Consider the following 26,591-nt stretch of genomic DNA (forward strand, 5'->3'; position numbering starts at 1 on the left):
ACAGCACAGAAGGAGGCCATTTGGCCCATCAAGTCTGCACCAGCTCTTTCGAAGAGCAATCCAGTTAGTCCCACTTCCCCCGCTCATTCCCCATATCCCTGCAATTTTTTCGCCTTCAAGTATTTATCCAATTCCCCTTTGAAGGTTACTATTGAATCTGTACCCACCACCCTATCAGGCAATACATTCCAAATCCTAACCACTAGTTGGATAAAAAAGTTTTTCTGCATGTCGCCTCGTGTTCTTTTGCCAATCGCCTTAAATCTGTGCCCTCGGGTTATCAACCCTTCTAGCCATTGGAAACAGTTTCTCTTTATTTACTCTATCTGAAGCCTTCATGATTTTAAACACCTCTATCAAATCTCCTCTTCTCCTTTACTGCTCTAAGGAGAACAACCCCAGCTTCTCCAGTCTATCCACATAACTGTAACCGCTTATCCCTGGAACAGTTCTAGTTTTTTTTATTCATTAATGGGATGTGGGCATTGCCGGCAAGGCCATTATTTATTGCCCATCCCGAATTGCTCTTGAGAAAGTGGTGGTGAGCCACTATTTCAGAGGGCAGTTAAGAGTCAACCACTTTGCTGTGGGTCTGGAGTCACATATAGGCCAGACCGGGTCCTCTTCAAAGTCTTCATGGCCTTCCTAAAGTGTGGTGTCCAGAATTGGACACAATACTCCAGCTGGCGCTGAACTAGTATTGTATATAGGTTGAGCATAACTTCCTGGCGTTTTGTACTCAGTGGCCTAGAAATTTGAGAGCGCTAGAAATCTGCCGGTGGCACTGCGGGCCACAGTTAACGGCTGCTGAAATGAATAGCGCTGGCAGCACCGGTATATTGGTGCTGCTTGCTAATTAAAATTAGCACAGCACTAAATTTACTGTGCAAGGCCAGTTTTCGGGCGGTAGTCTCGGCAGGAGGCCCAATGTAGCATGGCTGTAGTGTCATTGCAGCAAGAACAGCCTTCTCTTAAAGCAAGGTTGTCATTTTAGAAAGCAGTGCGGTCCCTTAAAGGAGAACTACCATCTAAAATTAAAAAAAAAAAATCATTTAAAAATAGGCAGTTTTTAGCCCTGAGAACTCAACTGCCTTCTGAAAAAAATAAAGATGAAAAAGAATTCCCACATGCCAGTTTTCAGCTCTTAAAGCTAAATTCCCTTCCGCACCTTAAAAAAACAAAAGGAAAGGTGCTTCAGCACTAACATAAATGGCTCAGCAAGCCAGGGCAGGGTACCCAGGATCTCGCACTTGGCACTCCAGCTTTGTGCAGGGGGGTCAACACTGCAAGAGAGGTCCTCTACCTACAGGGCCAAGAGGCCCTCCAGAAAGAAGGATGTAGGACCGGATCACCAAGGCCATCAGTGTTGCCATCAGTAACTTACATGGAGGCGGGATGGTGTCGGGACCCCCGAATTCGGGACTTTAACCCCCCACACGCCTCCAATCCCGACTCCACGGGTCAATGAAAATCGACCCCAAAGTATTTGTTTAATTTCTCTGCCATTTCCTTATTTCCCATTATAATTTCTCCTGTCTCAGCCTGTAAGGAACCACATTTACTTTCGATAATCATTTCCTTTTTACATACCTATAGAAGCTTTTACAGTCTGTTTTTATTGTCTCTCGCTCGTTTACTCTCATATTCTATTTTCCCTTTATCAATTTCTTGGTACTCCTTTGCTGAATTCTAAAATTCTCCCAACCCTCGGGCTTACTACTCCTTTTGGCAGGATTATCAGCCTCTTTCTTTGATGTAATACTATCTTTAACTTCTCTTAGGAAAAGTGGTCCACCCGTGGCTGTGAAATTTTTGTGCGATAAAGGAATGCATATTTGTTGTAAATTATGTATTAATTCTTTAAATGCCAGCCATTGCTCATCCACTTTTAATATAGTTTCCCAATCTACCTTAGCCAACTCGCCCCTCATACCTACATAGTTTGCTTTGTTTAGATTTAAGACCCTCGTTTTGGACTTGACTAAATCACTTTCAAACTCAATATAAAATTCTATCATATTATGGTCACTCTTCCCTAAAGGTCCCTTTACTACAAGGTTACCAGATCTAAAATAGCCTGTTCCTTATTTGCTTCCTCAACATACTGATCTAGAAAACTATCTTGCATACATTCCATGAATTCGTCCTCCACACTATTACTGTAAATTTGGTTTGCCCAGTCTATATGTAGATTAAAGTCCCCCATGATTACTGTATTACCCTTGTTACATGTGCCTCTAATTTCATGATTTATACTCTGCCCTACATTACAACTATTGTTTGGGGGCCTATAAACAACTCCCACCAATGTTTTCTGCCCTTTGCTGTTTCTTAGCTCCACCCAAACTGATTCTGTTTTTTGATTTTTGGAGCTATGATGCTTTCTCTCTCTGCTGTCTTTATTTAAGATTCTTCCTCTCGACTGTTTTTATCCCATCCTTTAATATCAGGGCTACCCCGCCTCCTTTTCCATTTTACCTATCCCTACTGAAAGTTATGTATCCTGGTGTGGCGGTTCCACCGGGTGTCCCTTACATATATAATGTACATAATTCACTTTAACCTAACTGTATGTATATTACTTACCTGTTTGGGCCGTTGCCCCTTTAACTTACCTGTTTGGGCCGTTGCCCCTTTAAGACGCGCCCTAGCGCGCACACGTCACGTATCACGTGACACACCTAAACGCGTCGGCCGCCGGCCTAGTTCGGCCGTCCGCTCCCTCGACGGTCGCAACGGCCAGCCACAGTGCCGGGTGCCTCTCCCGCTCCCGCGACTTCGGCCGCAACAGCCAGCCTCAGTGCCGGGTATACGCGTCGACGTACCGAAGCGGGTCACGTGACCGCCCCAAGCGCGGGCGAACGCGCTGATGTCACGACGCGATCACGTGACACCCGAAGCACGGGAAAACACAGCCAAGCATGATGACGTCATCACGCTATCCACAGGACTGCGGACTCGGTCCTCGTGGCGTCCCCGCTGGGGAAAGACCTACTTCACAGTGCTCCTGCATCCAGCCACCTTACCTGCTGTATTTCGTCTGTTCTTGTAAATAAACAACTTCTAGATTGTTCTCCTGAAGTCGAACTCGATTATTTAGTAGGCATTCGTCCAATACCTGCTGAGGTCAACCCGAATTCCTACAATTGGTGATCCCCGACTCCGTGGATGGTTTTCACGGAAGAAACACGCAACCTGAACCTCGTCTTCACCGAAGACGAGCAACCGACGAACACCAGTTCCTACATTTGCGACCCCGTCTTTGCGAACGGATTCGCAAAGGAAGCGCAGCCTGGAGGTGATCCCGTTTTTCACGGACAAAACGCAACCGGACCCCGATTTTTGTGAACAATTTTCACAAAAGAAGCACGCCATGGAAGCATCAGCCGCTGTCGCTACCGCAAGTCAGGGAGAAACAACCGCCCTCGTGCTTTATAAAGGTAGAAGCCCCGTTCGACGAGAACATCGATGCGGCACAGACCACGCACTTGCTTACGGTCTCCGTATTCGACTTTTCTACCGCCACACGGATCGTCCGCCTCTACGTCCAACGCAACAGCAAGTATAAATCTCTCCAAGCGCGGGGAACAGCATGTCCAGGCCCACAAGATCGGAGCGCGCCCTGCGGGGATACCACGAGGACTCACCCCCGCGAACCACGAGGACTCACTCCTCACGACCCACGAGGGCCCATCCCTCGCGAACCACGAGGACCCATCTCTCGCGAACCATGAGGACCCATCCCTCATGAAAAACGAAGACTCTTTCCCCGCCGACGACACACCAGCCCGTCAGCCTGCTGGTTGTGTTACCTACCACACTTTTCGGCGAGAAAGGGAAGCGTGCCGCCTTCTCGGCAGTTTTTCCACTAAATCGACAACAATAACCAAGTGTTGCCGCCCTCCAGGCAGAGTTAACCCCTACCGAAATTAACAACAACCCGGACCGTTGCCGCCTTTTCTCCAGTTTTCTCCTTAACAAACGCAAACATCTACTGATGCTGCAAACATCGAGGACGGGTCCAACGGACATCTTGCGGCCGCGATCAGCCACGTGAAAATTGCTGTCCTCACCGATCACTGATCAACGCAGCAACTTTTCACCCTCCGTTGTGTTATCATCGTAGCACTATGGCACGCACCGTTCTGTGCGTTCCAGCCTCCCGAAGGTTATGCTCACCTGTCGGCGAGTTCACCGACCTCGCCTGTCAAGTCCTTCTGAATCGCTCGTTTGGCGTTCCTGCAGAGTTCGTCAGAACAAGGACTTGTTTCAACATCAACGGAGACATCGCCCGCGTCCGCCCAACCTGCCCGTCACTCTGACAAGGCCTGCTGTTTCGCACGTCTCCATGGTCCTTCGCCTGACGGATACGTTTTATTCGCCACGACGTGCGTAAGGATCCGCTTACGACCAGCATCTTCAGACCTGGCCAGCCAAGTCGAGACGGCATGCCCGCCGAGACCACTAGCTCGTCAGACCATCTCCTCTTTGGACTTTCGTTAAAGCGAATTCTGGGGGGGCGCATGTGGCGGTTCCACCGGGTGTCCCTTACATATATAATGTACATAATTCACTTTAACCTAACTGTATGTATATTACTTACCTGTTTGGGCCGTTGCCCCTTTAAGACGCGCGCTCACATCACGTATCACGTGACGCACCTAAACGCGTCGGCCGTCCGCTCCCTCGACGGTCGCAACGGCCAGCCACAGTGCCGGGTGCCTCTCCCGCTCCCGCGACTTCGGCTGCAACGGCCAGCCTCAGTGCTGGGTGCCTCTCGCGCTCGCGACTTCAGCCGCAACGGCCAGCCTCAGTGTCGGGTAGACGCGTTGGCGTATCGGCGCGGGTCACGTGACTGCCCCAAGCGCGGGCGAACGCGCTGACATCACGACGCGGTCACGTGACACCCGAAGCGCGGGAAAACACAGCCAAGTGTGATGACGTCATCACGCTATCCACAGGACTGCGGACTCGGTCCTCGTGGCGTCCCCGCTAGGGAAAGACCTACTTCATAGTGCACCTGCATCCAGCCGCCTTACCTGCTGTATTTCGTCTGTTCTTGTAAATAAACAACTTCTAGATTGTTCTCCTGAAGTCAAACTCGATTATTTAGTAGGCATTCGTCCAATACCTGCTGAGGTCAACCCGAATTCCTACACTGGAACATTTAGTTCTCAACCTTGGCCACTTTGCAACCACATCTCCGTTATGGCTATTAGATCAAACCTGTTGTTTTCTATCTGCGTTATTAATTCATCTATTTTGTTGCGAATGGTTCGCATTCTTCCTTCTGTGAGCGGATGCTGGTAATCTGAAATAAAAGCCGAAAATGCTGGAAATACTCAGTAGGTGAGGCAGCATCTCGACCTGAGACGTGAACTCTGTTTCACTTTCCACAGATGCTGCCTGACCTGAGTATTGCCAGCATTTTCTGTCTTCTCGGAGACCTTCCTTTACCATCCAAGGCCTTGCAAGTGTCCAACAGCACTCCCTGCATTTTAAAAAACTTTTAACATCTATTGCACCAAGCCACTACATCAATAAAATATAAAAAATCCAGTCCAAAAGCTTAAATGCAAATTTACCTGAAAGCTGTGTGTGTCCCAAGAAGTGCTGACTCTGTCTGCTGCACGCTTGCTTTTCGGAGCAAGCTTAAGACCCAGCGCTAAACTCAGTGCAAAGGTCCAAGTTCGCAGAGTGTGGAGTTAGGTCGGCGTGCAGACGTCACGCTCTCCAGATTTGCATGTCCAGGGCTAGCGCTGCTAACATGAGTGCTACGGCCCTCACAAAAATGGCGTCCGCTGAGTCCCGCGCCAGATGCAGGCATCAGACCACGGCCGCCATTTTTTTCAGAAATATGTTGCTAACAGTAAGTAGCCAAATTTCCAGGCCTACGCCTCTATTTATAATGCCCAGGATCCCATCTGCTTTATTAACTGCTTTGTTGACCTGTCCTACCACCTTCAAAGATTTGTGCACAAGCACCCCCTCTGGTATCTCCCCTCTTGCACCCCTTTTAAAATTGTATTTAGCGTGTATTGTCTCTCCTCATTCTTCCTACCAAAATGTATCACCTCTCTCTTTTCTGCGTTGAATTTCATCTGCCATGCATCTGCCCATTCCACCAGCCTGTCTATGTCCTCTTGAAGTCTATTACTCTCTTGCTCACTGTTTACTACACTTCCACGTTTTGTGTCAGCTGCAAATTTTGAAATTGTCCCTGTACCTCCAAGTCATTAATGTATATCAAAAGCAGCAGCAGTCCTGGCACAGAACCTTGGGGAACTCCACTGTATACCTCCCTCAAGTCTGAAAAACAGCCATTCGCCACAACTCTCTTTTTCTATCCTTAGCCAATTTTGTATCCATGCTGTTACTGCCTCTTTTTTATCCCATGGCTTCAGTTTTGCTAACAAGCCTAATATGTTGTAATTTATCAAAAGCCTTTTGAAAGTCCATATCCACAACATCAATTGCATTGCCCTCATCCACCCTACCCTCTGTTACCTCATCAAAAAACTGAATCAAGTTAGTCAAGCATGATTTGCCCTGAACAAATCCATGCTGGCTCTCTTTTATTAGTCCATGCATGTCCAAGTGGCTGTTAATTTTCTCCTGAATTATTGTTTCTAAAAACTTCCCCACCACCAACGTTAAACCTGTAATTGTCAGGTCTATCCTTCTCTACTTTTTTGAACAAGGGTGTAACATTTGCAATCCTCCAGTCCTTTGGCACCACCCCTGTATCTAAGAAGGATTCAAAGATTGTGGCCAGCACCTCTAATTTTTACCCTTACTTCCCTCAGCAACCTAGGATGTATCCCATCTGGATCGGGTAACTTATCCACTTAAAGTACTGCCAGCCTTTCTAGTACAGGTAGACTATCCTTTATCCGAACAACCGAAAGCCTCTAAAAACCGAAAGTTTTTTCGTTCAGCGTAAGTCGTGCGCACGACATGATCAGAGTGACGCATGACTTACGCTGAGCAGGGCAGAGGGTCACGGAGTTCCCTCCTGGGTAGGAGATTGCAGGCCGAGCCGGGCAGTGTGAAGGAGGTACCGGGAGAGTGAACCCAACAATACAGCGGCCCGTCCGATAGCTGCAGCGGCCCGTCTAATATTCTTTTCTCCCCCTGACCCGACCCGAACCGAACCGCGGCCCATCCGATACTCTTTTCTCCCCCCCCACCCGACCCCCGACCTGATTTGCGGGCCAGCTTAGTAGGAGTCAGCCGATATCCGGCTTTCCAGAGAAGCAGGAAGGGGAATGAGACACGGAACAGTCGTAAGAGGTAGCCTGAACTTTTAAAATTTATATTAAATACAAATTTCCCAGTCTTACAATAATACCTTCTGAAATCCGAAAAATTCCGAAAACCGAAACTCAGCTGGTCCCAAGGCTTTCGGATAAGGGATAGTGTACCTGTACTTCCTTTTTATCTATTTTTATTTCACCCAGTATCCCGGCAACCTCCTCGTTTACCATACTTTAATTGTTTACTTTCTATTTCTCTGTTCTGATTATTTTAAAATACTCATGACTTGGCTGTTATGCGATGACAGGTTAATTATTATTTTTTAAAATCTTCACTAGGACACCAATGATGCTTGCAGTTGCTAATGGACACATCGATGCTGTCATTCTGTTACTTGAAAAAGGTGCCAATATAGATGCAGCAGATAAACAAGGCTGCACAGCCTTGCATCGTGGGGTGAGGCATGCATTTAAAATGTAGATGCAGACTTAACTATTAAAAAAAAAAAAATACACTTACAATAGCAGTCTTTTCAAATGTAAACCAACTCAGAATCCAAAGAGCTAATTGAAATTTTAAGACTAATTAAAACTCCTACATTGTCTCCTTATTTTTATAGTTTATTTTTAGTAATAGATTGTTGTCATTGGTTTGAATATTTATTTTATGTGGTGATATTTTCAAAATCATTGGCAACAAATATAATTCTGCCACAGATTATTTGAATTCTTAAATTGAAAATTTGATCCTCAAATGGGTTCAGTATGATTTATTTATATCAAATGTAAAATAATTTGACGTTGAAATGTAAAATAGTTCGACTGTGCTGGGGTAAATTCCACTTCAGTACAAATTCCATAGTGGAACTGGTCCTCTATTGCAATATGTTTTAAAATGTGGCCCTTGTAGATCTGGAGCATGCTTTCGGTCGGCTCCATTTGTCTTGAGGCAGAATGGCCTGTCTATGTGGTGCTTTGATATCGCTGTTACTTTAGATTTTTGCAGCTGGTTATAAAAACTTCAGAGGTGTGCTGTTTGTGTAAATGCTGCAGATGCTGGACCAGTACGTAGAGTGAGCCTATTGGAGTCATACAAAGAACATGTGTTAGCTTGGCTTTAAAGTTAAACTACTGCGGGAGTGCATTATTTAAATGTTGATTCTTTTTTATAGGTTGTTACCGGGCATGAAGAATGTGTGGAAACATTATTGGAACATGATGCACCTATTCTATGTCGTGATTCAAAAGGAAGGACCCCATTACATTTTGCAGCAGCTTGTGGTCATGCAACTTTGTTGTGCAATTTATTGCAGGCAGCACTTTCTATAAGTTCCCTAACAAATCTAATAGATAATCGTGGCCACACACCTTTGCACTGGGCTTGTTACAATGGTAAATCATTTCAAACTTTAAAAATAGTAAATATAAGCTTCAACAGATTTTCATAAACACCATGTAATAATGATTCACAATACACTTACTTTAGCTGAAATGAAGACTGTTAGATTAAATGTAATGGTGCAGCATTTGCCACGGAGTAGGATACAGATTTGCATCCTTTTTTTCCCCCCAAAAAAGTGATTTCTGTTTTTTGTCTGTGCCATCATGTGAAGTCAGAAAGCAGAGGTTAAGGACTTCCCGAGATGAAAGGAGGAAAAAATTGAAGCAACAATCAGTGATCCCCAGCCATTCCTACATATTTCCTAGTGGTTGTCAACAGAAAGACACGAGCTAAGGCTTGGGAGATCTTAAGTTGTTCTTCTTCCAGCCAGGAATGCCATGCAGCGTGACGAAAGTCCAAGGACACACAATAAATTGTCTGCCAAAAATTAAAATTAGAATAGTGAACACCTGAAGTGTAACCTAATCAAAGCCTTAAATGAAGTGTTTTTTAAAAGAAAAACTTACAATTGAGTGCCTATAAGAACATAAAAATATAAGAAAAATGAGCAAGAGTAGGCCATTCGGCTCTTCGAGCCTGCTCTGCCATTCAATGAGATTATGGCTGATCTTCTACCTCAGCTCCGCCTTCCCACACTATCCCCATGTCCCTTGATTCCCTTAATATCCAAAAATCTACAGATCTCTCTTGAATGCACTCAACGACTGAGCATCCACAGCCCTCTGGGGCAGAGAATTCCAAAGAAATTTTTCATCATCTCATCCTAAATGGCTGACCCCTAGTCAGGGGAAAACACCCTCCCTGCATCTCCCCTGTCAAGTCCTGTAAGAATTTTATGTTTCAATGAGATCACCCCGCATTCTTCTAAATTCTAGGGAATATAGGTCTAGTCTCCTCATAGGACAATCCCCCCATTTCAGGAATCAGTCTGGTGAACCTTCGTTGCACTCCCTCTAAGGCAAGTATATCCTTCCTTAGGTAAGGAGACCAAAACTGTGCACAGTACTCGAGGTGTGGTCTCACCAAACCTCTATATAATTCCAGTCAATCCTTTTGTAATAAAGGCTAACATACCATTTGCTTTCCTAATTGCTCACTGTACCTGCATGATAACTTTCAGTGATTCATGTGCAAGGACACCCAGGTCCCTCTGAATACCAACATTTTCCAATCTCACACCATTTATAAAAAAAAAAAAAAAAAAAGTTCTGCTTTTTCTTTTTCTTTCCCAAGCGGATAACTTCACATTTCTCCACATTATATTCCATCTGCCATGTTTTTGCCCACTCACTTAACCTTTGCATCACCCTCACAACTTGGTTTCCCACCTAGCTTAGTATTGTCAACAGACTTGGATACATTACACTAAGTCATTGATATGGATTGTAAAAAGCTGAGGCCCAAGTACAGATCCTTGCGGTACCCCATTGGTTACAGCCTGCCAACCCGAAAATGATCCATTTATTTCTACTCGCTGTTTTCTGTCCGTCAACCAATCCTCAATCCATGCTAGTATATTCCCAATCCCATGAGCTCTAATTTTGTGCAATAACCTCTTGTGTGGCACCATATCAAACTTTCTGAAAATCCAAATACAGTACACTGGTTCCCCCTTATCTACCCTGCCAGTTACAACCTCAAAAAACTCTAATAGATTTGTCAAACACAATTTCCCTTTCATAAATCCGTGTTGACTCTGCCTAACCATATTGTAATTTCCAAGTACCCTGTTACGACGTCCTTAATAATAGATTCTCACATTTTCCCTACTGCTGATGTCAGGCTAATTGGTCTATAGTTCCCTGTTTGCTCTCTCCCTCTTTCCTTGAATAGCAAGGTTACATTTGCTACCTTCCAACCTGCAGAGACCATTCTAGAATCTAGGAAATTCTGGAAGATCAAAACCAATGCATCCATTATCTCTGTAGTCACCTCTTTTAAAACCCTAGGATGCAGGCCATCAGGTCCAGGGGATTTGTCAGCTTTTAGTCCCATTAATTTCTGCAGTGCTATTTCTTTACTAATACTAATTTCTTAAGTTCCTCATTTTCACCAGATCCTTGGTTCCCCACTATTTCTGGAATGTTTTTTGTGTCTTCCGTGAAACATAGAAACATAGAAAGATAGGAGCAGGAGTAGGCCATTTGGCCCTTCGAGCCTGCTCCGCCATTCAACGAGATCATGGCTGATCATCCAAACCCTAGCACCCGGTCCCTACACCGACAGCCATCCCACCCAAGCCCTATCCCCGTAACCCCACGTATTTAATCCCCCCTAACACTAAGGGCCAATTTTTATCATGGCCAATCAACCTAACCCGCACATCTTTGGACAGATACAAAGTTTTTTTTATGTCTCTGCTATTTCTTTATACCCCATTATCATTTCTCCTGTCTCTGCCTGTAAGGGACCCACGTTTACTTTCGCTAATCTGGTCCTTTTTACATACAACAATCTGTTTTTATGTATCTTGCTAGTTTACTCTCATTCTATTTTCTCTCTCTCAATTTCTTGGTCCTCCTTTGCTGAATTCTAAAATCCTTCCAATCCTCAGACTTGCTACTCTTTTTGGCAATATTATAAGCCTTTAATCTAATTATCTTTAACTTCTCTTGTTAGCCACAGTTGGACCATTTTTCCCGTAGTGTTTTTATTCCATAAGGGAATGTATATTCGTTGTAAATTATAAATTATTTCTTTAAACGTTTGCCATTGCTTATCTAGCGTCATATCTTTTAATCTAGCTTCCCAACCTACCATAGCCATCTCGTCTCTGCTACCCATGTAGTTTGCTTTGTTCATATATTAACAAAAAAATTAACTAACATATTCATAGAATATTGAATAATCTGGGAGTGAGTTACAAGGTTGTAACCTAATCTTGGAGTTCGGATACTCTGAATTTCAAGATTAGGTTAAAACCTTTGACTCTCTAATGTCTGTTTTATATGTACCAAAGTAATACAAATTATGCAAAAGCAAAATACTGCGAATGCTGGAAATCTGAAATAAAAACAGAAAATACTGGAAATACTCGGCGGGTCAGGCTTGGAGAGAAACAGAGCTAACGTTTCAGGTCGACCACCTTTTGTCAGAACTGGAAAAAGTTAGAGATGGACTCACTTTGGAGCATCCACGATTCTGAGAGGGGTGTGGATAGCACATTTAGTGAGTTGGTCACACCGCAGGTTAAGGCCAGCGTAGACAGTACATGGGTGACCAAAAGGCAGAGCAAGGGCAGGAAGGTAGTGCAGAAATCCCCTGGGGTTGTCTCCCTTAGCAACAGGTTCACCGTCTTAGGTACTGTTGTCGGGGGGGGTGACGCATCGGGGGAAGGCACCAGCAGCCAGGCTCATGGCACCATGACTGGCTCTGTTGCAAAGAAGGGAGGGAAAAAGAGTGGCAGGGCTATAGTAATAGGGGATTCGATTGTAAGGGGAATAGATAGGGGTTTCTGTGGTCGCGACCGAGACTCCAGGATGGTATGTTGCCTCCCTGGTGCAAGGGTCAAGGATGTCTCGGCGCGGGTGCAGAACATTCTGGAGGGGGAGGGGGAACAGCCAGTTGTCGTGATACATGTTGGTACCAACGACGTAGCTAAAAAAAGGGAAGAGGTCCTACAAGTAGAATTTAGGGAGTTAGGAGCCAAGCTAAAAAGTAGGACCTCGAAGGTAGTAATCTCTGGATTACTACCAGTGCCACGTGCTAGTAAGAGTACAGAGAACAGGATAGTTAGGCTAAATACGTGGCTTGAGCAGTGGTGTAAGAGGGAGGGTTTTAAATTTTTGAGGCATTGGAACCAGTTTTGTGGTAGGTGTGACCTATACAAAAGGGACGGTCTACACCTGTGCAGAGATGGAACTGATGTTCTCGGGGTAATTTTTGATAAAGCAGTTCGGGAGCATTTAAACTAGTATGGCAGGGGGCTAGAAACCTATGTAGTGAAATAGAGGAAAGTGAAAGGCAGACAGAAATAAATGGTAAAAGGGTGAGGAACAAAAAACAAAGGGCCAAACTAATTCATAAAAAATGTGAGCATAAAAAAAGCCTGAGGGTTTTATACCTTAATGCGAGAAGCATCAGGAACAAGGTAGATGAATTAGCTGTGGAAATAGAGGTTAATAATTATGATCTAATTGGGATTACGGAAACATGGTTGCAGGGTGAGCAGGGCTGGGAGCTTAACATACAGGGGTATTCAGTATTTAGGAAGGATCGACAAAAAAGAAAGGGAGGAGGGGTAGCATTGCTAGTAAAAGAGGGGATAAATGCAATTGAAAAGAAGGATATTAACTCAGTTAATACAGAATCTATATGGGTGGAGCTAAGAAATAGCGAGGGGCGAAAAACATTAATAGGAGTGGTATATAGGCCTCCAAATAGTAAAATAGAGGTTAGGGAGGGCATCACGAGGGAAATTAGAGAAGCGTGCAATAAGAGCACAGCTGTCATCATAGGTGACTTTAACTTACATATAGATTGGACTAGCCTAATCAGTAAAAATAATGAGGAGGAGGAATTCCTTGAGTGTTTAAGGGATGGTTATCTGGATCAATATGTCGAGGAACCAACTCGGGAACAGGCTATATTGGACTGGGTACTGTGCAATGAGAAGGGACTAATCAGTAATCTTGTTGTACGGGGACCCTTGGGTCAGAGCGATCATAACATGATCGATTTCTCACTCGAAATGGAGAGCGAAGAAATTGACTCAGAGACTAAGGTCCTGAATTTAAACAAGGGGAATTATGATGCCATGAGACGGGAACTGAGTAGGTCTGATTGGACAACGTTCCTGGGAGGACTGGAGGTAGATAAACAATGGCAAACATTTAAAGATAGAATGACAAAATTGCAAAAATTGTTTATACCAATCTGGCATAAAAGGAAATCTAAAAAGGTGACTCAACCGTGGATAACAGGGGAAATTAGAGACAGCATAAAATCCAAAGATAGGGCGTATAAAATAGCCAAAAAAAGCGCCAGAGCGGAAGATTGGGAACAGTTTAAGATAGAGCAAAGGAGGGCAAAGGGCATGATCAAGAGGGGCAAAATAGCTTACGAAAACAAGCTGGCGGAAAATATAAAAACTAACTCCAAAAGCTTTTATAAATATATCAAAAGGAAAAGACTGGTGAAAACCAAAGTTGGTCCATTGCAGTCAGATACGGGGGAATATATAATGGGAAATAAGGAAATGGCAGATCAACTAAATGCATACTTTGGGTCAGTCTTTACGAAGGAAGACACAAAAAACCTCCCTGGGATATCGGGAAAAATAGGGACATTGGCAAAGGAGGAACTGACGCAAATCAATATCTCTAAGGATATGGTGTTAAGGAAGCTAAAGGGATTGAAGGTGGACAAATCCCCAGGGCCCGATAACATGCATCCTAGGGTACTGAAGGAGGTGGCCCTAGAGATAGCGGATGCACTAAGGATGATTTTTCAGAATTCATTAGACTCGGGAACAGTGCCGATGGATTGGAGGGTAGCTAACGTTACCCCACTATTCAAAAAGGGGGGTAGGGAAAAAGCAGGTAATTACAGACCTGTAAGCCTTACATCAGTTGTGGGCAAAATGCTGGAGTCCATCATTAAGGATGAAATAGCGGAGCACTTAGCAAATGGGGACAGGATAGGACAGAGTCAACATGGATTTACAAAGGGTAAATCGTGCTTGACTAATCTATTGGAATTTTTTGAGGGAGTAACTGGTAGAATAGATGGGGGAGAGCCAGTAGATGTGGTGTACCTGGACTTCCAAAAGGCCTTCGATAAGGTCCCACATAAAAGATTAGCATGGAAAATTGAGGCTCATGGGATAAAGGGGAAAGTTTTGGCGTGGATAGGGAACTGGCTGTCAGATAGAAAACAGAGAGTTGGAATAAACGGCTCATTTTCTGAATGGCAGGCAGTAACAAGTGGGGTACCACAGGGATCTGTCCTGGGCCCCCAGCTGTTCACAATTTACATTAATGACCTGGATCAGGGAGTCGGATGCAGCATTTCCAAATTTGCAGACGACACTAAACTAGGAGGGGGGGTGGGCTCAGAGGAAGAGACCAGGAAGCTCCAGAGCGATTTGGACAGACTGGGCGATTGGGCGGATAAATGGCAGATGCACTATAATGTGGACAAGTGCGAAGTTATCCACCTTGGGTGCAGGAACGGGAGGGCAAATTATTATTTAAATGGCAATAGATTGGGAGAGGGGGAAGTACAGAGAGACCTGGGTGTTCTTGTACACCAGTCACTGAAGGCGAGCATGCAGGTGCAACAGGCGGTCAAGAAGGCAAACGGTATGCTGGCCTTCATAGCAAAAGGGTTAGAATACAGGAACAGGGATACCTTGCTGCAGCTGTACAGGGCACTGGTGAGACCACACCTCGAGTACTGTGTACAGTTTTGGTCGCCTCATCTGAGGAAGGATGTTCTTGCCATGGAGGGGGTGCAGCGGCGATTCACCAGGCTGATACCAGGAATGGCGGGAATGACCTATGAGGAGAGACTATGTAGTTTAGGGATGTACACACTGGAGTTTAGAAGATTGAGAGGGGACCTCATAGAAGTGTATAAAATTCTGACAGGTCTAGACAGACTGGATGCAGAAGGAATGTTTCCCTTGGCGGGTGAAAACAGAACTAGAGGACATAATTTAAGGATAAGGGCTAAACCATTTAGGACAGAGATGAGGGGGAATTTCTTCACTCAGAGAGTGGTGAACCTGTGGAACTCATTGCCACAGAGGGCAGTGTACGCCAGCTCATTAAATATATTTAAGAGGGAATTAGATATATTTCTACGGGCAAAAGGGGTTAAGGGTTACGGAGAGAAGGCGGGGACGGGATACTGAATTAAAGGATCAGCCATGATCTCATCGAATGGCGGAGCAGGCACGAAGGGCCGAATGGCCTACTCCTGCTCCTATCTTCTATGTATCTATGTATCTATGTAACAGATTTTAAGCAAGTGTAGGGGCAGGGAAAGGGAAGGTCTGTGATGGGATGGCAGGCAAGAGAGATTAAAAGACAAAAGGGATGATGGTGCAAGGCAAAAGGAGATGGTAATGGGACAAGTACAGAAACAAAGAGGAGTCTAGATGAGGTGTAAATAGGAATGGCAGAATCATCAACAACTGCCATGTGAAAAAGATAGGTGCAGAGGTTATGGTCTAAAATTGTTGAACTCGATGTTGAGTCCAGAAGGCGATAAAGTGCCGAATTGAAAGATTGATGTGCTGTTCCTTGAGCTTATTTGAGCTTCGGTGGAACAGGCCAAGGATGGAGAGGTCAGAGTGGGAGTGGAGCGGAGAATTAAAGTGACAGGTGACCGGAAACTCGGGTCACGCTTATGGACTGAATGGAGGTGTTCCGCAAAGCGATCACCCAATCTGCGTTTGGTCTCCCCAATGTCAAGGGGACTGCATCGTGAGCAGCAAATACAGTATACTAAATTGCAAGAAGTACCGCTCCTTCCGCGACACCCTGGTCCACTCCTCAAACACCCCCAACACCCCTCCCCTTCTAACGGCACCTTCCTGTGCAAGTGCAGGAGATGCAACACCTGCCCTTTTACCGCCTTCCTTCCCACTGTCCAGAACCCCAAACACACCTTCCAGGTGAAACAGCAATTTACTTGTACTTGCAACTTAGTATATTGTATTTGCTGCTCACGATGCGGTCTCCTCTACATTGGGGAGACCAAACACAGATTAGGCGACCGCTTTGCGGAACACCTCTGTTCTGTCCATAAGCGTGACCCCGAGCTTCCGGTTGCCTGTCACTTTAATTCTCTGCTCCACTCCCACTCTGTCCTCGGCCTCTTGCACTGTTCCATCGAAGCTCGAGGAACAGCACCTCACCTTTCGATTCGGCACTTTACAGCCTTCTGGACTCAACATCGAGTTCAACAATTTCAGACCATAACCTCTGCCCCTATTTTTTCAGGTGGCAGTTGTTGATGATTTTGCCATTCCCATTTACACCTCATGTGGACTCCCCTTTTGTTTCTGTACTTGTCCTGTTACCATCTCATTTTGCCTTTCACCATCATCCCTTTGTCTTTTAATCTCTCCTGCTTTCCATCCTATCACAGACCCTCCCTTTCCTTGCACTTGCTTAAGATCTGTTACATCTCTAACTTTTTCCAGTTCTGACGAAAGGTTATCGACCTGAAACGTTAACTCTGTTTCTTTCTCCACAGATGCTGCCTGACCTGCTGAGTATTTCCAGCATTTTCTGTTTTAATACAAATTATGTGTCGGTATCAAAAAAATCTGTGGTTTAAAACTGATTTTGTGAAGGATCTTTCTCCTCAACATTTTGAGGAGTTAAGTGTCAAATTCCTAGGATACTGACAAAAAAGGTTTATCTGAAAATTGCTTGCATTAATTCACACAAGTTCCACAGTAAACACTGCATTTTTAATTGTGCAATGCTATTTCTTTGTCATACAGATTTTAAAATTCAGAAATGTTTGTTTTGCTTAGGTCATGAAAGTTGTTTGGAGGTCCTACTGGAACAAAAAGAATTTAGCAAATTTGAGGGTACTCCTTTTACTCCTTTGCACTGTGCTATGTAAGTCAATTATGAGGTAATCTTTCAAAATATGATGAATGTTAATGTTTGAGTGTTGCATGGGGGAAAGGAAATTACATGAATTACTTAGATTTGGAATATATCAAACTAATTCTAGAACCAGTATCCTATGACATCTTCACATGACTGAATAGTCAGCACCCAATGTGAAATCTTTAACCAGGCCCATAATCAAAAATAGTATTTTCTATTCAGCACACTCTTAACAATGTATACTGCCTTAGTGATGTGACTGAAACAGAGAACATAAGAGGGAGGAGGAGTTGAAGGATCGTGGATTTGAACCAGTATTCCACCACTCTGCAGTTCTGCTTCAACAGCACTAGGCATCACAATTATATAGTACAGTCTAGATGTGTTCATCAATTTTTTGTGCATGTTGCCCAACCAGACTTGAACTTTTTTTTTAAAACCGTACAAGAATGTGATCACAAATTTATATTAAAAATACATTAAGGCGGTCAGTTGTGCGCATTGTGGAATTATTTTTCACCGTCAATTTCATAGTTCCATTCATTTCACAAAACTGGGACAAACTGTAATTGATTTTAAGAAATTGAAAGCATATACAGAATTTATGATTTTTAAAAATCAATAACTTGGGATTTGAGCTTATTCAATTTTTAAATTCTGTAATTAATGAAGAAACTAATGCTCAAAGTGTTAAATGTCCTGTAAAATAAATTATTTACAGACACTACAATATTAGGACTAGAAGAATAACCCTCCACTGTCTTTGTTAATTTTAAATGCCATGTTCCAATCTTGCGCTGAAGACAGGACTGGAAAAGACGGAGCAAAATGGCCGCCCGTTATATGTAGTTCTATTGACTGCAATGGAACTGAATATCAGGCGCTGCATATAACAGGCGGCCAATCCAATACTGCCCGTTTTGTGCCACCACCCAAGACAAATTTCTAGGCTGTACTGTTTTTAAGATTTATTAGTTAAATGTAAATGTCGCTTCTGTAGTATATATTTAGGCACGCTAATGTCTAAATGACAATTTTTGCACTTTCAGCTTTTCTGTTGAGTGGCGCTCTCTTGGCCAATTAGTTAAATTGTGTTGCCATTCAATGGCCCATAATTTATGGTCAGCGGCAAAGCAAAGGTGCTCGTTGTTGACCTCAAAGAAAGCTGCCCATAGAGATTTCACAATCTGTGGCGAAAACTAGAAGTTTCTTGATAAGTAATTGATTGTAGTGCTGTGAATAGGGGATTCCTAGAGCAATGCAGCCAAGAAGTCATCGAGCTGTCTAACCAGCGAATCACATTGAAAAATTCTCACAGACAGCAAACCAGGAAATAAAAAGCAGCTTTTATGCTCACTTTGTAAAAATGTTAGAAAATAAAATAAAGATTTCACATGGGGATAAGGTAGAAGTTGAAATGTCATAAACAAACTGTAAAAACATTTTTTTAATCTAGTAATTTTCTAGCATAATGGAAAAATTTGATGTGATTCCACAAATATAAAAATTAGTTTTTCAGGGCTAGAATGGTTGTTTAACTGTCAAAACCCTGTTAAAACTACAGTTACACCTGTTCCAACAAGGCTTAACATTTAAAGTGACATTTAACAGCGATATTTGTGGGGAAAAGCTCAAGTTTTCATCAGTTTCACTGATTGCCGGCTAAGGTGGGGTGAGGTCCACAGTGCAACCTGTGTCGGAGCAGTGAATGACTGACCTCAACTTCAGAATTTAAATGCTCATGCACTAAATCTTGAAGTTGCTGCCAGTTTCAGAGGGGAAATGCTGGTAAACGCTGATAGTTTGCTGTCGTTGCCACAGCAAAATCCGGGCCATTATGCCTCCATTAAAATTTGAAGTTACTGTGCACTTCAGTATTTATTTTGAATGTTTTGATTATTTAGAAGTGTGCTATTTTTATGCTGCCTTGTGTAAAAACTGTTTTTCTTTCAATTACGTATTCATTTTCAGAAGGGAATAGTCTAAAATAGGCATGCTTTTTTAAAAACATTTTTAGGGTGCGTTAAAAACCAGTCGTTTGATGTAATCTTTCCTCCCCACCCATAAATGGTGGTTACTGGAATATTTAAGCTCTTCACATTCTCACGTTAGACATTTTTCTACTTGATTGATTTACTTTTTTGTATGTTTCAATAAACTTTTTTATATTTTCTTCTTGTTGGGTTTGTGAGGTTCAAAGGGATCTATTGCAGAACATCAAAGTGTCTCTCATTGTACTTCGAATGAACTGTTTCGGATTAGGCCATAAAATGGGGTGTCACACTTGAACTCTTGGTTTGAAAGTTCTTTATCTACTGGCTGTAAGGATTGGTGGCGGTGAATTTGGATAAAATACCATAGCACAAAACTGCCCTCAGTTCACCAGTCTCGTTTACTGAAACATTTGTCGGAAAGGGACATGTTATTCTTGTAGGGTGTGTTCTTGAGCTTTTAGCCGGTGCACATTGAGGCCCAAGTTTACCCTATAATCTGACTTGTGCATATTTGTTGCCGACAATAGGTTTAAAACTGAAGAAGCTATTACCTAGCAATCACATCCCGCATCGTGAGCACAATATTTTTTTCTAAACTATGAACGAGAATACTGTCTTCCATACATAAAGGAAATTTGAACTATTTAATGTGAATGGAATTACAGATACATAGAAATATATAGAAGTTATAACATGGAAACGGGCTGTGTCGGTGTTTGCACTCCATGTAAGCAAATAGTTTCTGCCTCAACCACTAACCCTGGAAATTAATTCCACAACTTTCAATTTTTTCTGTGTAAATAAGTTTCTACTCGCGATCGTAAATCTCTTACATTTAATCTTGTACCTCTGGCCCCTCGTTCTTGAACCCTCAACTACTGCATACAGTCTGCTTCTGTCTAACCTGTCCCATCATAATGATGTTGATCATTAGGAACTATAAAATTGAAGTTTCTTATTTCACACGATCTGAGTCAAAAGACATACAGCTATAAAATTGTCCAGTTAAATCCTATTCAGGAGAACAGCATAAAGTTGCTGACAGGCATCTGAAGTTTGTGGTTAAAACGCACGCCATGTGGATTTAGAAAGTTATTACATGGCACTATAACCAAATTGTTTCCCCTGTGACCTGGTTATATTTTAGCCCTGCTCACACTTAATTTCATATGGTGCTGTTTTTCAGTGACCTAAATGTTACAAATCTGCACAAACTGTTCAAACAATCGAATCTTTGCATTTCAGGTTTTTTTTTTGTGTATATATCATTTTATTTTACGCTCACTGCTGTGTTGTAGAATGCCCTCTAGTGGTGATTCAAAAATAGTGTGCAACTTCTTAAAAAAAAACCTGTGCCAGGGGCCGATACATAAATTTGTCTGTATAATTATAAGTTTTTCATCTGACACATGCCAGTAGCACACAAGAGTATTTGATGCAGCTGCAGAGCATGAAACATGCTGATTCAGCTCAGATTTCATACTCACTTAAAAAGCTATTGAACAAAAGTACACTGAGACACTGGCCTCAATATTTATTGGGGAGGTTGCCTTGGAGGACGAAAACGGCCAGGGAATGTGTCGAGACCAGGGACACTGAGGCTGTGGCGAATTTAACGGCAGGACCTCATTATAATTTTTTTCTTTTGTTTCCAGCCAAGCAGCACCAAATTGGGGATGTCCCTAGCAATCTGGAGTGGGGGACGGCTGGAGATCGGTTCTCGGTGGGGGGGAGGAGGAGGGAGAGGTCTGCGATTGGGGCGGGTGAGAGAGAGAATGCAGAAGGCTACCTTGAGGGACCAGGAGTGAGCATTCCTGCTCCTCCTGGCTCATTAGGAGTGCTGTAAAAGACACTTGTCTTCTAGAGCCGGCAGCTCCCAGCTCTCTCTCAATGCCGGGTTTTCCTAACCCTGGGAAACCCGCGCGGCATCTGTTAAATTTAAACCAGGCACTGTGGGAGCCTGATTTAAGTATGTTACCGAAGTATCCCGCCTCTCCATGGTGGGACACTCGTACATCGCAAAACCTGCCGTCATAAAAGCAGCAACAGCTGTGTACGTGCCGTGTTAGGGATGCGTTCCCAATTTTAAAATGTTAACCTCTTTTTCTCCCCCCGCCCCCCAACTCACTTCCTTCCCTTGTGGTGGTGGTGGGGGGGGGAATTAATATTGAGGCTACTGTACACTTTACGGTTTCCAACATCCATTTTGTTTGGTTCCTTTGTGGCGACACGCCACTGCTGGACATAATCCGCTCACGGCGGCACGGACAGTTTAAGCAGACGCCCCCAGCCGGGGGCCCTTTCCTCCAGCAACTTGTTTCCCGCAGGGACAGGCTGCCGGGAGCACTTCCTGTCTGGGGAGTATTTAAGTGGTTGCGCGGGCTTTTCCAGTTCCTCTTTGCCATGAGGTTGATTAAAGCAATTGTGTTTCACTAACTCTGGTCTCGACTCCCACGTTTGCCGCGGTATCTCAACACTGGTGACCCCGACGCTCAGGACGAATCCTAAGCTAGCATAGCGGATACAAACGCAGTCACGGTTAAACTACTGGACTTTTGGGAGAACCTGGCCGAAGCCTGGTTTGTTCAAGCCGAGTCCAGATTCCGGCTGAAACACATTACAGTCGACGCCACGAAGTACGACTACCTCGTTGCCTCTCTCACCTACGCCACAGTCCCCAAGGTTTGGGCAGCGCTGCAGGAGCCACCAGCGGAAGGCAAGTACGAACATCTGAAGGCTGCGCTCCTTAAAAAATTTCAAACGTCCTCTTACCAGCGCAACTGCCAACTCCTCGACCTCCCCGGCCTTGGTGACGCTTCACCGTCTGATCTGCTTTCCCACATGCTGTCCCTCTCGGACGACAAAAACACCGGCGCCCTCTTTTGCACGCTTTTCATTCGGCAGCTCCCCGCCAGCATCCGCCTGCTCATTGTGGAATCTGGCTCTACAGACCTGAATGAGATAGCCGAAAAGGCCGACCGGCTGCTCTCTGCGCAGTCCGCCCGCGACGTCGCGCCCGACCTCACGGCAACGACCACGCGGTCTTCCCGGCCCACTAGGCCCGACCGCCCTACCACTCCGGGTCACTGCTACTCCCACACCCGTTTTGGCACTAGGGCCCAACGCTGCACGCCACCGTGCACTTTCAAACCACCCCCCCGCACCGGCCCCCACAATGGCCGCGGGGCAAAAGGGGCCTCTACTGTACGTCACCGACGACAGCACCAACCGCCGATTTCTGTGCGACACAGGGGCCCAGCACAGCATCAGCCCCGCCTCCGCCCTCGAAATCCAACGCGGCGCACGGGGTATCACGCTGGCCGCAGCCAATGGCTCTGACATCCATGCATATGGCACCCGCATGGTCACGCTCGACCTCGCAGGCCGCCGCTACCGCTGGGAGTTCCTCACAGCCAGGGTCCTCTGCCCACTCATCGGCGCCGACTTCCTACGCGCCCACGGCCTCCTTGTCGACATTCCGAGGCACCGCCTCGTCGACATCAACACTATGGCCCCCATCCCTGGCGCATTTACCCCGGCCCGTTCGGCCGGCCTGACGACGTACTGCCTCGCCAGAGCCACGGACGACTACTCGGCACTTCTAGCCGAGTTTCCCGCCTTCACTAACCCGACCTTTTCGGCCAAAGCCGCCAAACACGGTGTGGAGCACTATATCCCCACCACCGGCCCCCCAGTTTCTGCCCACGCCCGCAGACTCAACCCGGCCAAGCTGGAAATCGCGCGGGCCAAGTTCACCACCATGGAACAACTCGGCATCATCCGCCGCTCCAGCAGCCCTTGGGCCTCGCCCCTCCACATCGCCCCCAAGCCCGGCGGAGGCTGGCGCCCTTGCGGGGACTACCGCCGCCTCAACGACGACGCCACCACCCCCGACCGATACCCGGTGCCGCACATCCAGGACTTCTCGGCCCGACTGGCCGGACGAACCGTCTTTTCCAAGGTCGACCTGGTGCGCGGTTACCACCAAGTCCCCGTACACCCCGCGGACATCCCCAAAACGGCCGTCATCACCCCATTCGGCCTGTTCGAGTTCCTGAGGATGCCCTTCGGCCTCAAGAATGCAGCCCAGGCTTTCCAGCGCCTTATGGACTCAGTCCTCCGGGACCTGAACTTCCTATTCGTCTATCTAGACGACATTCTCGTGGCCAGCTCCTCCCAACAGGAACACCTCGAACACATTCGCATCCTGTTCGGGCGCCTAGCCCAACACGGGCTCATCCTCAGCCCAGCGAAGTGCCAATTCGGCCTAACCGAGCTCGATTTTCTCGGTCACCACATCACCCCTGCTGGGGCCGTCCCCCTGCCCAACAAGGTGCAGGCCGTCCAGCAATTCCCCTGCCCCAAAACCATCAAGGGCCTCCAGGAGTTCCTCGGGATGGTGAACTTCTACAACAGGTTCATCCCCAGCGCTGCAGCCCTCATGAAGCCCCTATACGACTCCCTCCGAGGTAAATCCGGCAAGATGGCCGTAGCTTGGACCACTGACACGTCAGCCGCCTTCGACGCCACCCTGCTCGCGCACCCGAGGGCCGATGCCCGGGTCGCGCTCACCACCGACGCCTCCGACCACACGGTCGGAGCCGTGTTCGAGCAGTGGGTCAATGGCGCGTGGCAGCCACTTGCCTTCTACAGTCGCCAACTGCGCCCCCCGGAGGTCAAATACTCTACTTTCGACCGCGAGCTTCTCGCGCTCCACCTGTCGGTCCGCCATTTCAGGTTCCTCCTGGAGGGCCGCCCCTTCACCGCGTACGTGGACCACAAGCCGCTCACATACGCGATGGCCAAGCACACCGAACCCTGGTCCGCTAGGCAGCAACGCCAGCTCGCGGCCGTGTCTGAGTTTACTACGGACATCCAGCACGTCTCCGGTAGAGACAACGTTGTCGCCGACTGCCTTTCCCGTCCCGCCATCTGCGCGAATCACCTCACGGTCGACTACGCGCAACTAGCAGCGGCCCAGCTCACGGACCCAGACCTCCTCTCGGCGGCTACCAGCCTGCCAGGGCTACGCCTAGCCAAGGTCGCGCACGGGCCCGAAGCCACGGCAGTCACTTGCAATGTCTCACTCAGCCAACCCAGACCGGTTGTCCCTGCAACCTGGCGCCGCCGCATCTTCGACGCGCTACACGCGCTCTCCAATCCGAGTACCCGCGCATCCGTCAAACTCCTCTCCCAGCGTTTCGTCTGGCGCGGCCTCAGCAAAGATGTTCGGACTTGGGCCACCTCCTGCCTCGCCTGCCAACGGGCTAAGGTACAGCTACACACAAAAGCACCCCTGGGAGACTTCGAGGTACCCAGCCGCCGCTTCGACCACATACACATCGACATCATCGGTCCTCTGCCGCCATCGCAAGGCCAAACTTATCTCCTCACGATGGTCAACCGCTACACACGCTGGCCTGAGGCAGTGCCGCTGCCTTCCACCACCACAGCTGACATCGCCAGGGCGTTCGTTAACACCTGGGTCGCAAGGTTCGGCGTACCAGCCGATATAACCTCCGACAGAGGCGCCCAGTTCACCTCTGAACTCTGGACAGCCACAGCACGCAACCTCGGGGTGATGCTCCACCGAACCACAGCGTACCACCCGCAGGCCAATGGGCTGTGTGAACGCTTCCACAGGTCACTCAAGGCCTCACTCCGCGCCGGCCTGCAGGACAGTACCTGGACTGACCGCCTACCGTGGGTGCTACTAGGCCTACGCACCGCGGTCAAGGAAGACCTCCAGTCCTCGGCAGCGGAGTTAGTCTACGGACAACCGCTGCGCGTCCCAGGCGAATTCCTTCCGGAAGCTACCACGCCTTGGTCGGCCGAACAGCAGCGGCTCAACTCTTTCTCTTCCGCTCAACAGTTCGCCCCACTTCCGGTCAACCGACACGGCGAACTCGCACCTCACGTCCCGCCAAACTTACAGCAGGCACGCTTCGTCTTCGTGCGACACGACGCGCACCGCGGACCCCTGCGACCCCCGTACGACGGACCGTACGAGGTACTACAAACCGGGGACAAGGTCTTCAAGCTGCGACTCGGCGACAGGGTCGACACAGTCTCCATCGACCGGCTCAAACCAGCACACACAGAACCAGGGGAACAGGTCCCCGTGGCCCGACCTCCAACTAGAGGCCGTCCCGCCAGCAAGCCAGCACAGCCGGCGGCGAACTGCCCGGCCCCACCAACTAGACCGGCGACCACTGAGCCGCTCCGGCAGAACCATTAGACCACCGTCACGACTCGTCCACTCCTCCTAAGCGGATTCTGGGGGGAGCTCTGTGGCGACACGCCACTACGGGACATAATCCGCTCACGGCGCCACGGACAGTTTAGGCAGACGCCCCCAGCTGGGGGCCCTTTCCTCCAGCAACTTGTTTCCCGCAGGGACAGGCTGCCAGGAGCACTTCCTGTCTGGGGAGTATTTAAGTGGTTGCGCGGGCTTTTCCAGTTCCTCTTTGCCATGAGGTTGATTAAAGCAGTTGTGTTTCACTAACTGGTCTCGACTCCCACGTTTGCCGCGGTATCTCAACACCTTTTTGTAAAATAAAATTTAAAAATTCCAAATCCTTTCAGTGGCTATCTTAGTTTTGATCCACTCATATGCCCCTAAAAATAAAATAAATCAAAAATTAAATCATTCTGAACAAAAACTCAAAACTTGCCAATATATTTTATCCATTCCATCTCTCACTGCTTCCAAAAACTTTCTTCCTGAAGGGGCCACTCGCGTGCACCCCCACCCCTCCCCTCCACCATTCATTCCTTGCCGTATTCTTCCTCCCCTCCCCCAGGCCTTGGTCCAGTTAACCCTCACCTCTAACCTCGCTTGTACTGAAGACTGCATTTAGTCTTGACTGCCCATGTTCAACACCACAGGAGATTAACTGGCAACTGATATTTGCTGGGTTATTCTCACATATAATTGCAGGTACTTCTTGTCCTGGATTGTTAATTTGCTAAACTAACACAACCTTATTTAATTCCAAACTTATTTTGGGGAGTAAGAAAGAATTTGCATTTGTGTTTCCCTTTACAGTGCTATTGAACTTTGAAAGTGTTCAAATTAGGATCAGAGGACGTAAATTAAATTATTGAACATATATTTAAATCTCCTATCAGAAAGAACTTTTTACTCGGTGATGTTTGGAATAACTTGCCAAGTGCAGTACAGATTTAAATGTTAAGGATGTTCAGAATATATTTGGATCTGTGATGGAACATTTACAGTACAAGAGAGATGAGCTTTGATGGGCAAAATGGTCTTTAATCATCCTTGACTTTTTCTGTACATAGATTTTCAGTAAGATAAAGTTAGGATTAAGGTATACAAGGTCACTGTAAATAGAGCATAAGA

At 46.4% G+C, this 26,591-nt stretch overlaps 1 protein-coding gene across 10 annotated transcripts in view; it reads left to right on the forward strand.

The window, feature by feature from the left end:
* LOC147120214 (serine/threonine-protein phosphatase 6 regulatory ankyrin repeat subunit C-like) overlaps positions 1-26,591 on the forward strand; it is a 247,481-nt gene that overhangs the window by 197,452 nt on the left and 23,438 nt on the right. For all 10 annotated transcript variants that reach the window (XM_085985811.1, XM_085985812.1, XM_085985813.1 and 7 more), the window contains 3 exons: positions 7,596-7,713; positions 8,429-8,648; positions 17,150-17,237. In XM_085985811.1, the coding sequence (XP_085841937.1) occupies positions 7,596-7,713; positions 8,429-8,648; positions 17,150-17,237 (426 nt within the window). The remainder of the gene's footprint in view (positions 1-7,595; positions 7,714-8,428; positions 8,649-17,149; positions 17,238-26,591) is intronic.

Source organism: Somniosus microcephalus, chromosome 4 (genome assembly GCF_052327205.1).
Source record: "Somniosus microcephalus isolate GS21.2 chromosome 4, FLI_Smic_1.0, whole genome shotgun sequence".
In the NCBI taxonomy this organism is placed as follows: domain Eukaryota; kingdom Metazoa; phylum Chordata; class Chondrichthyes; order Squaliformes; family Somniosidae; genus Somniosus; species Somniosus microcephalus.